The 12,180-nt window shown below is 40.6% G+C and overlaps 1 protein-coding gene and 1 pseudogene across 11 annotated transcripts in view; one reads left to right on the forward strand and one right to left on the reverse strand.

The window, feature by feature from the left end:
• Positions 1-491, reverse strand: part of SFXN3 (sideroflexin 3) — a 37,207-nt gene extending 36,716 nt beyond the window's left edge. For 8 of the 10 annotated variants that reach the window (XR_014492664.1, XR_014492665.1, XR_014492666.1 and 5 more), the window contains exon 1: positions 328-491. Coding sequence is in view for 5 of the 10 variants with exons in the window: in XM_083363754.1 (XP_083219880.1) it covers positions 328-476 (149 nt within the window). In the remaining 5 variants the exon portion in view is untranslated. Of the gene's footprint in view, positions 1-150; positions 297-327 lie in introns of those variants that run through there. The other 2 variants (XM_083363752.1, XM_083363757.1) reach the window with 1 other exon arrangement.
• A 2,730-nt stretch (positions 492-3,221) lies between these two features.
• On the forward strand, positions 3,222-8,530 carry LOC310640925 (proton channel OTOP1-like; annotated as a pseudogene). The gene is made up of 3 exons: positions 3,222-4,680; positions 5,037-5,554; positions 8,353-8,530. The product of its transcript is annotated as a proton channel OTOP1-like (transcript).
• Positions 8,531-12,180: the final 3,650 nt, after the last annotated feature.

The following is a 12,180-nucleotide window of genomic DNA, read 5'->3' on the forward strand; positions in this document are numbered from 1 at the left end:
GCCGACGCCATCGTACGCGGGGCTAATCTGGGACGGACGGACGGGTGGACGGCGCCCCATCCTAGATTAGCCCGCGAGCAACGCTCCCTCCCCACTCCTACGGGACCGGTGGGCGCAGGCGGCCGATCTCCACCCCGAGCCCTGACTCACAGGCACGGGTGGAAATCGAAAGAGACGGCGGACAGCGCCCTGCCTGGAGCGTGAAAGGAGGAAGAGGCTGGACCCGCAAAGGCGCCGGTTTAAGCAAAGGCAGGAGGCGGCAGAGGCCACGGCGAGCGAACGGTGGGATCAGGGAGACGCGGCCACCTTTACGACAAATCGACTCACTTGTTCCGACGAGCGGCGGCTGCAACCCGATCGCGGCGCGGAAAGTGCGGAGCGCTCTCCTCCTCAGACCGGCCCCTCCCTGGCGCTGTCCTGGCTCCGAGCGCAGCAGCCCGGGGCCGAGAGAGCCAATGGTCGCCGCCGAAGCCCATCGAAGGGGCAGGGCCGGGACAAGCACGTCACTTTGAGCTACGGGGCGAGCATTAGAGCGGGGAGGGGCTGCCCGGAGGGGCGGAGGGGGGAGGGAGGCCCTCTCCTTGGCACTGCCCGCCTGGAATCGGATTAGGACGGGCGGAGCGGAGAACGGCGGGCCTGCGGCCAGCCGGCGCCGCTTGTTGCTTTTACCCGGAGGGAGGGCTGTCCTCCCCGGCTTCGGCTCCTCCGTGCTCTGCTGCGGGCTTCCCGATACAAGCCGCGGAAGGCCCCGACAAAGCCTGGTGCACTGCAATCGTAAGATGAAGCGGGAGCGTCTCAAAATGCCGGGAATCTGTGGAATCAGGAGCCGCACAGAAATCCTGAGATCGTTCTGAGAAGCTTCGCCTTGAGTAATTTAAGGATCTTTGAGGACAGTGTGTGGAATAGAACAGGGGTCTTCAAACTTGGCCCTTTTATGACTTGTGGACTTCAACTCCCAGAATTCCTCAGCCAGCTTTGCTGGCTGAGGAATTCTGGGAGTTGAAGTCCACAAGTCATAAAAGGGCCAAGTTTGAAGACCCCTGGAATAGAAGAACAGAGCGGTGATGCTCTTTTCAGATAGGGATATTGGTCGCGGTTAGTGTTTTCTGAAATGTTTGTAATATTTGTTTTCCCCATATATCGCTTCAGTATTGTTCACCCCTGCTGTTTTGTTCATCATGAAATTTGGGAAATAATTAGGTGATGAAAATATGTTCAGTGGGATTAAATGTTTTTTTTTGGGGGGGGGCAAATAGAATGAAATCCCATAAACACTCTCTGAAGAGTATGTTCTGAACCGGGTGGGACTTCTAATAAACAAATAGAAGAGTATGTTGTTAATGTTACAGTACTTGAAAAAGTATGGGGTGTTACATGCTTTGCACTCCGTTTGATATTTTTAATATTTAACCTTGAGTAAAATTCATTTTGTCGTAATTTATAACCTAATACGATTAAGTATGCTGTCATTGCATTGAACCTTGTGATTATGGTATTTTTAATTTACGCAATAACAAATATAAAGATGTATTGTCTTGATTACAAAAAAATGATGTTTGAAATGAAATACTTTGAGATTTATTTCTTCGGGCAAGTTAAAAATCATTTACTTATTTATCTGCTTGCTGCAATTCAAACATCTTTTTGGTCTGCTCATGGAAAACATGCCTGTTGGCTTATCTAGTTGTGTAAGGCATGATTTTAAAAAATCAGCATTAGAGCCCTTGCTGTGGACACCATTAACTTGAAAGCCGGGAATGAGCATAGAAGGAAAGAGCAAAAACAACTGAGAAAGTCTTGATCTGCTTCAGATTATACTGGGGGGTGGTCCCAAGTTCTCCCCTCCCCCAGACCATCTTCACTGGTATATTAATATATTGCCTTGTCAGGTGGCAGACTTGTCAGATAGGAAGGCATGCAAGAATTATGATCCTTTGCAGTAGGACACTAACAGGCAAGTGTCTAATGAAAAGGGGTTGAGAAGGGTGATCTAAGCTGTATCTACATCTGTTTATACAAATACATGCAAGGATTCCAAAATAATAATGGTTATTCTTGGGGAAAGACACCGATTTCATTTTCAGGAGTTGCAAAAAGGGGGTTTCAGTGCAACGTATACAGTTATCAGTGTTAATTTGCAGCTGTTTAGTTCATACATACGAACTACACACAAACTCATTTGTTTGGATAAAATATGAATAGACATGTATGAAAGATGAAGTGCATGAGACCTGTGCAGAGCAAACATACAGGCAGATGATTGTGTTTTGGAAGACTTCATCTTATACTGCTGGTTGGAAAATACTAGAATGGAGATCACGAAGAATAACAGAATATCAGAGTTGGAAGGGACCTTGGAGGTCATCTAGTCCAACCCCCTGCTCAGGCAGGAAACCCTATACCATTTCAGACAAATGGTTGTCCAATCTTTTCTTAAAAACTTCCAGTATTGGAGCACCCACAACTTCTGGAGGCAAGTCGTTCCACTGATTAATTGTTCTCACTGTCAGGAAATTTCTTCTTAGTTTGCTTCTCTCCTTGATTAGTTTCTATCCATTGCTTCTCGTTCTGCCTTCAGGTGTGTGGGAAGTCAGCTCCCCAGAGAAGGAAATATTAAAAGGGCAGGAAAATATATTTCCTAAAAGGATCTTAAAGAGACAGAAAAAGTATGCCCAGGTTTTCTTAATAGCCCCAAGTCTCCCTCCCCCAAGCGGAAACCAACACTATAGAAATGCAGATGTAAACCATTCAGGGAGGTTGAAGCTAAGAAGACTTCTAAAATCTACATACCCCAGCCCCAGGGAGGTGGGCTGGGACAGACAACCAGCAAGAATCCTAGAGTGGCACACCTAGGCTCAGGACAGAATAGTGACAAAGGAAATACAAAGCTTGAAACAGGAAATAACTCCAGACAATAGAGTCCAGGGGGTATAAAAACCCACTACCCACATGTGCTCAGTCCTTCTTTTCCTGTTGGATCCATCTTTCTGTCTGCCTTTCCTCTGCAATAAACTACAACCTTCTTCCCAAAGCAGTTGCCATGTTTATTCCCCGCTTGGAGGAACCATGATGGAGACTTTTCTTCCTACAGGCGCTTTGGAGAATAGCTTGACTCCCTCTTCATTGTGGCCACCCCTGAGATATTGGAACACTGCTATCATTTTACCCAAAGTGCATCTTTTCATAAATGTAGTACATGCCCAATTCAAGAAGATTTTTTTATATGTTTTAGCCTCCAGTCCCCTAATCTACTTTGTTGCTCTTCTCTGTATACTTTCTAGAGTCTCGACATCTTTTTTACAAGATTCAACAAGCGAAGGTAGACATGTTCACTCGATGAGGGAATAATACTCATGACAAAATACCAAAAGGCATGTAATTGGTTTTATTAAAAGTGATAAAAGTGGCTGAGAACTGATGTGATTTGGAGTCATTACATAAAAGATGTTAAACATGCACAGCAGATGCCCACCTCAGCTGTTCTGAAATTCAGACCTAACCTGGCCTGCAAAACAACTTTCAATTGTGATGCATGCTTATCTGCATCTGTGTGGATAAACTTCTAGTTCCCAAATTAAACAGTAATAATCTGCATTTGTTTCTACATACAAGGGCAATTTGGAAATAAACCTCCATTTGATTATCAATGACAGACACTCGCAGATACAGAACTTTTATTATACACATTAGAAAACTACAACATTACATTACATTACTTTCTGACGTGATCACCATTCAAACTGAGGCACTTGTCATAACATCTTACAAGGTTTGAAATTCATTAGTCGCTTGGCACCAAATCTGGGTGGGTGGGGGATCAAAAATATCCCAGTGGAACTACTTCAACAGTTCTTGGGTGTGTCTAGCACTGGAAGTCAGCATGCCCCAATGCTTGTTATAGATGTCTTATCTGAGTTTTCGTAATGTTTCACAGTAGACTTCTGAATTGATGGTCAAACCACACTCCATGAATTTCACTAGCAGTACTCCTTTGGCATCTTCGTATTTGGTGAGATTTTCTATGGCACCACTTCCGGTGTGGTGTTGGTTCACGATAATGCTTGCCCACACACCACTAGACACACCCAAGAACTTTTGAAGCAGTTCTATTGGGATGTTTTTGATCATACCTCCCCCCCCCATAGTTTGATTAGATAAATAAAGCAAGAAAGTAGGATGAAGAAAGTTTCTTCTGGTTGGGATAGGCATCTGCACATGTTTACCTTTTGTTCTATTACAATTAAACAGTCCAGCAAGCATGTTTGTCATGGTGTCTCTTCAGGTGGTCCCTATACCAATAGCTTCATCTGTACCACCAGTCTTTGCCACAACTTCTCAGAGCATGCTGCCTATCTACATCCCTTCAATATTGAGTTCGGTCTGTTCTCTTCTACAATGCTGTACATCATTTGGAAGAACACTGGGTGGGAAGTATCTCCCCAGAAATCCCATCTCACTCATAAGGCACACTTTGTCCTGAGTGGGGCTTTCACTGGACTAATATTAGGGGCCTTGACCATTTCAGCAACCATTGGGGTAATGATCGCATTTGGAGTACTTGCCAAGTCTCCCGAAACAATTCCTAGGGCTCTGCCTACATCCTACATTTTCAACTCTGTATTGTTATTTGCCATGTTCTTGGCAACTTTGATAGGCATCATTACCTACTAGATCAGACATGTCAAACACAAGGCCCGGGGGCCGGATCCGGCCCGCGAAGTGGTTTCATGCGGCCTGCGAAGCCATCCTGGAAACAGTGAGGGAACGCCCCCCACTGCCTTGGCCCTGGCCCAGAGACCCTCCTTCTGCCAGAGACCCTCAGATCTGTCCCACTCCTGCCCAGGCCCCCATAGGCACCCTTGATGCGAACGATGTAGAGCTGGCCACGCCCACCCAGTAGGCCATACACACTCTAGCCATGCCCACCCAGTAGGCCATGCCCACCCTGGCCATACCCACCCGGCCCCCTGAGGGCAACCGCAATGCTGATACGGCCCTCAATGAAATTGAGTTTGACACCCCTGTACTAGATGAAGAAAAAATCTGCCACTGGGTACTCTAAGAGTGTGATAAGAAGGTTAGATGTGACCTTGCTTTTGGGGAGCTCTACTGGACCTCTCCTGATATCAATCTTCTCTGTGGTTGCCATATTTTTTCTTCATGCCAATGACAGCTGCTCTCTTCTGGATTTCTGCTTCTCCCTCTGCAAGACTATCCAGATCTTAGGTCAGAATCTGTTTATTACTGAAGCCTTGTACTCTAGTCTGTATCATGAACCAAATGCACAAGACAACACTGACTCTATTAGTAGTAACTGGGTCTTTTCCATTTCTGGAGGTCCTCAACAGAACAATAATGGACCTTTCTCCAAAGCCCACCTACTGATCAATTTCATGTCCAGTTTGGCTAATCAATCATCAAGAAACCTACCAGATTATGGAAATGACCAGTCTCTCTTCCAGAGTTCACACATCAAAGGAGAACAGAGGCGATCAAGTACCAGGAGAAAGATTCTACAAAATATTTCAATTCTTCTTACTTTTATAACATATCAGTGAGCTTGGTCATATCTAGCAAGGTTCCTAGATCAAATGGCAACTGGAATTCTGGATAGGGGCAGCCTCTTCAGGAGTCCAAGATCTTATAGTCTAGAACACTAGAATAGTGTCTTCTTGATGCCATTTTGAGAACATAATTGACCTGTTTCACAGTGGCGGGTCTTAGCTCAGGCCTAGTGAAGCCGTGTGCTCTGTGGAGATAAGAATAGCTACAATTAATTGGGCCAGGCATTGTATGCCAGCATGGAGAGATGCCATTGTTGAATGGTTAATTTATGAACAGTTATTAAATTACAACTATCAGCACATCTACTATAGAAATACATTAGAAGCATTTCATAAGTAAGATTAACTATTAAGGGAGAAAGAGAATATATTAAATACCAGCTCATGCTTAATGCTTACAGATATGGGACAGAATTAGAAACACATCAAAACCTTAAATAAAGTCTTTTGAACAAAGGAAAAGAGTTATTTGGCATCTAAATGTTCTCTGTTCTAGTTTTCCATCAAATTAGTTCTTAATTCTCTCTGATCTGAATAAGTGAAAACTATTGCCAAATCCCACAGCTTGGCATCACATTTTCATATTCTAGGCTTAGCTTGTGGTGATTATGTAATAGCTTTATGATGGATTTCAAAGGCTGGGACTGACTCACAACAAAGGAAGGGAAAATGTTGGGAGTGATGGAGAGCAGGGGGGAGAAAGACAGCCAATGGGTAATGAAAATGTGTTACTTTCAGTGCTTTTTTTGTCATAGAACTCACTGGAATGGCATTCCAGCACCTTTTTTTGACAGATTTTCCAAGTTTTAAAAGTAACTTTTGAAATTTTGATGTTTGGTCCACATGGACTTAAATCGCCCTGTCGAGCATAGCAGGTCGGAGGCAAAATCATAAAAACGGTGCATGCAGCCTACCTGTGTGTCGAGTCAGATGCATGCATACTTCGTCCAGCTGCTCAGCTTGGGGCACTGCTCGGCTTGTGATTGGTCATGTGGTCATGCACTGAGTGCTTACTGCGGGCGACGACCGTTATGTTTCATTACACAACTGACCTGCGTGGGTGTCTATACAGTGATTGACTACATGCAAAAGGTAAATAAAACATTAACAAGATGTCAGTTCCGGCACCTTTTTTCTTACAAAAAAGCACTGGTTACTTTTATGCAGATACTTAGATATTTTCAGTTAAATATCATCTGCAAGCAATCATTTTACCTAAGCTTCTCAGATAAGAGGATAAGGCAGTTGGAATTTTGCTTGCTTTATAGCTTTTTTCCACAACTAGTGAATTGTTTACAAGTAATTCTTGGTGGCCGTCTTCACAGAGAGCCAGTTTGCTATAACAGTTAAGGGGCTGTCTAGAAACCAGGAGACCATGAGTTTCAGGTCTCCCACCTTAGACATGAAAACTGGCTGGGTGACTCTGGGCTAATTGCTTTCTCTCAGCCCAGCTTACCTCACAGTCCTATTGTTGTGGGGGGAAATAGGATGAGGAAGGCAGATGTCCACCGCCTTGAGTGACTTATAAAGTAATAAAGGATAAACTTAAAAAAAAATAAATGAACAAAGACAAGACATGCAACACATAAATTAAATAAATAAATTACCAACCCAGTCAGTCAAAGTTCCATAATTTGTAGCCTATGGTGCACCACTGAGATTGAGCATCTTCTTGTTAAAGTGGTGCCTTGGATTCCAAAACAAAGTGTTTTATTGCAGTTTCTGGGTAATCTTTGCATATAGAGTTACGTTTTCAAACAACAGAGGAAAGAACCCATGTAGAAGATTGTTGTCTGTGGAAATGTGGTATTTCCAACTATGAAATTTGGATTAGGAGAAAATCAAAGAATTTGTTTATTAATGGAAAGTTTAGAAGAAAAGACAGATTTCCATCACCCTTTCAGGGTGACACTTCTGAAAAAATACTGTCTGGGGAAAAATAACTATTTTTTTCCATGATCATGAAGTGTACATTGTGTAAGTGCATGAATTAATATATAACAGCATTCAAATATACATCACCACCAATTTTCTTTTTTGAACATATCTGTTTTATATAAGTTTACTTAATATATCAAACTGTTGGCCCCAATAAGACAGACCAGCAAGAATAACTATCTATCTACTTCTCCCTCCCTTTCTGTGAACTACGAAGGGGCTTTTTTGAGACATTTTCTCAAGTTATTTACTTAGCTCTGGCTCAAGCCTTGCTTCTCTGATCTTTGCCTTGGCAGCAGCTCTTCCTCCTGATCTTCAAGGCCATTCCCTATGCGCCCTCCACAAACTTCAACCCTGCCACAATCCATTTATTCTGAGTTGCTTACATAGCATAGGTAAGACAAATATGAAAACATCCATAATCATTGAAAACCAGTCACAATTACAACTGTAGCATAAACCCCATGCAAAAATCAATTCGCCTCCAAAAATAATAAAAAAATAAATGTGTCAAATTAAAAAGTAATAGGTAAGAGAAAAAAGAACAAAATTTTGTCAAATATAAACATAAGAAAAAGTCCTCAGAAATGATTCCACTTTTTAACAATAATCAAATGGGCTAGGGCAGTAGCAGGGCAGGGTAGACTAATAAAAGTGGGATGGCAGTGTCATGATACAAACCTGGCCTCTTTCTACATACTTTGTGATGTTGCATGGCCGTGTAAAAGGGGCGAAGCTATTAGCTTCAAAATGTTTCTACTTGTATCCTAAAATACGATGGGCCTTGACCTGATGAATGCATAGAGCTTCAAAGTTTGCTTTATTAACCTGTCTCCTTTTCTTTGGCTAGGTGTGGATTCTGTACACCCATGGAACACGCACGCCCATACTTTGTGAGCCAGATTGAACACTCTTTCTATGGTTTTATTTTCTGGGCCATGATGGTCAATATTTCCCTGCCATTGAGCATATTTTATTGCATGCATTCAGTGACCAGTCTCTTTGAAGTCTACTGCAACACCTGCTGAAAGAGAGCATACCAGCTCTGAGGATAATAATTGCCTAATTACCTCATGAGGATGATACTAAAAGTGGATAGATGAAGGAAAATAGCTATTATTTCCAAAACAGTTGCTATGCTATCCAATCAAGCACTTGTAAATCAAACACATCACAATTCCTCTCACCTATACAAATATAACAGTATATATTATCATCATCACAATCAGCATATAATTTATGGAAATAGATTATCTGATATATTTTCTGGAGAAACCAAAACTAAACCAATTGACCCAAAATGATTCAGAAATCAGGTTTCATATGTGTCTGTATGCGCAAGTGGAAAGTCCAGACTCAAATTGGTTCCAAATAGATACTCGAAGAAAGAAATTAATATCAGACTGGTCACCTTCTCTATACAAGGGATTATAAAGATGTTCAACTACAGAATCTCTGCTCAAAAGCTGTAGTCTAAGTAAAATTACAAAATATCCCTAGGTATTCCTAATGACAGAAATCATGGGGTAAATAGTATGAGGAATTTCTAAAGGCACTGAATTTAAGGAAGAGTTTGCGGTGAATTATAAATATAATTATATATATAATTATATATAAATATAAATATAAATATAAATATATATTATTATTCCTCTCTAGTCAGACTGGTGTCAAAGAAGAGACAGATTGATAAATATTTAGCTGTCAAAATACTAGGAACAGACTGTCTGAAAATTGGGATAACTGAAGTAAGCGGAACTTACAACTATTCAGTTGGCTTCTTAATTGTATGTACTTATTCTAACATCCTCAGTTAAGATTCACCTGATAATTCCATCTTTCCCATTTAATTGCAAAACAAAAATTCCGGGAAAAATCCAATTTATTTCTGCATCCCCTATGTTCCACCTGATAAAAATCATCTTTCCCATTTAGCTGCACATGCTTTAAGGGCCTTAATATAGAAGGAACAAAAAGGTGTTAATTATTTTAATAAATTTATATGTTTTAATGACTTTGTTACACCAATGTGTCACTTGCTAAAACATAAGCACATTTTAATCTTTTGTAATTAACCCTTTTGCTAATGAAAGTATAAATATGATACATAAATAATCAAAGTGCTCAAGACTTGTGTAGCACTTCCAGTAAGATTTAATGGTATCTTAAAAAACAATCTAGCAATTAGTAAGCAAAATCTATTTTCTATATTAAAATATATGCATCAGTTCAAAACTTTAAAAACAAGATTTTGATGATTGGTTTTGATTTCTACAGCTATTCAGGGTACTATCTAAAGTGCTCATATTTTTCTCTGTTAAACTCCCAGTCCCACATTTTACTCCTCCACTGAGCTGTTTTTTTTCTACCTACAACTAATGAAATACTGTAAATAATTGACAGGTAGTCTAACCTATGAGAGCCTTTGTTCCTAGTTGGATTAACCAATCCATCTGACATAGTGGGAGGTACCTGTTGCAAACACTAGCTCTGCAGTTATCGGTGTGTGTTTTTCCCAGGTAAGGAAGTTTACTGAGCAACGTGGAAACAGGTGAGGCATTTTTAATGGGTTAGATTAGACATTTTAATAGTTTATCTTTCCCTTTCTGTCTCTTAACTATTTTCAAATTCTTTTGTGCTAAGGATGAACTGTAGTTTTAACAAGACAAGTAAAAAAACAACAATTACCTCAACAAGGGTAGATCATAATTTAATCCAATTGGTTTAGAGGTTCTGTCCAAGGTCCTGAAAATTCTTGCTTCTCTGGAGCAAAAGGAGCAGAAGAGAGTATTCTTGGAAAAATATCTACCAGTGGCCTTGTATTAGATGCAACATGCTCCGTATCTCATCTTCTCTCGTAGTTCTTTGTAAGTTCCCCACCCTTGTGCTGTGTCTCTAATGGAAGGATGAAATCACTTATTTATTAGGGTCAGGTCACTGAGCAAGCAAGCTGTTTCCAGATAATGTGCAAGCAAAGAGGCTGTTGTGGAGGGAGGGGAAGGGAATGGGCCTAGTATATCATTCACGCTGAAGAGCCTGGAAAATCCCTTCTCTCTTTCCTATGTGAGATTACGTAGCAAAAGGGAGAGCTCTCCTGATTCTTAGACATAACAATGCTGTCAATTCTGCTGCCTATAAACAAAGGGCACATATTACTGAGAGTACAATAGAGCTTCTAACTAATAAAATTAAAATGGTATATATTAAGAGCAAAATATTTTGCTGTGACATGTTCAAGTCCTAAGCATGTGGGGCTTAATGAATCTGGGATGCCAGATGTTTCAGAGATTGCAACAGACTTCCCATGTTGTCCAACAGAAGTACTGAATGAATTTTAAATTCAAATCCAGCTTGATCTGCAACTATGAAATAATCTTTCAGTGTAAGCTTAAAGTGAAATTTCAAAATAAGATATTGATCTAAATGAATATCTGTGCTGCAGTTTCTGCAATTTCATTTTGATGAGGGTCTCACTGTTTACTGTTTAATATCCATTTGTCTCTGCCTGCATTTCACATCTTCCTGATTTGCAATTGGTCTGTTCCTGCCAGTAGATGTGTGAAAAGTGCCTCTTTTAGTTACTCCTACTCATTTAATTTGTACTAAGTAGGGAACAAAGTAGTATATGTTTAAGAAAGTATAAAGGTGCGAACAAAAATATAGTTTTAATTTCTATAATTTCATAAAACTTATCTAATTATTTGTCTTCTCTTCCTTGTTTCTATTTTTGTGAATATTGCAAATTGAAATGCTAGGGTAGCGAGCATTTAGCTGAACCAAAGCAATAGATTCTTGTGCAATTCAGTAAAAGATTTTGAAATATATTCCTGATTTCTAGTTTCTGATTATTTTCCAGAAAATAATATCAGAATAAATTTTAAAAGAATTGTTTTTCTTGTCATTAAAACATTTCAATTTGCACTGACCCCAGTCAATTACTGTAGAAATGTCAGGGTGCTCTGATGTAATCATGAACAAATGAAATACTTTCAGTCTAGAATTCAGTTCTGGTCTCAGTTGAATATGGAACTATGGGAACTCATCAGATTTGTATGATATTTCCAAGCTATACACCTAATGCTACATTAATAAAATAAACAGGTGTACTAGGCTTTCATTTCCCAACCTGACAGATGTGTATGTGCTGCAGCTTTTGGAATCTTGGATAATTCGCACTCAACACATTTGGAGAAGGCCAGATTGTGTAAAGTTGCTCTCTGTTTAACTTCTTCATCAGACTGTGATCTTGGAAAGGAAAGACTCTGACCACATCTTCCTTTCAGTTTTAAGTTTAACCATTTCTTTCCTGAATCAGCTTTATTCATAACTCTCTGCTCTTTGTTCTACATATAAATTCCTTGCTGCACAATACTTTTGCTACTTTGAAATTCTCCATTCATCATGTTAATTCCTAATAATATGTCTGCAGAGAACATACGGTATAAATGTTTATGCATGTGTATATATATATATGTAGGGACACGGTGGCTCAGTGGGTTAGGATGCTGAGCTTGTCGATCAGAAGGTCGGCAGTTTGGCGGGTCGAATCCCGAGTGCCGTGTAGCAGAGTGAGCGCCTGTTACTCGTCCCAGCTTCTGCCAACCTAGCAGTTCGAAAGCACGTAAAAAATGCAAGTAGAAAAATAGGGACCACTACGGTGGGAAGGTAACAGCGTTCC

The sequence above is a fragment of the Vipera ursinii genome (genome assembly GCF_947247035.1).
Source record: "Vipera ursinii genome assembly, chromosome: 5".
Classification (NCBI taxonomy): domain Eukaryota; kingdom Metazoa; phylum Chordata; class Lepidosauria; order Squamata; family Viperidae; genus Vipera; species Vipera ursinii.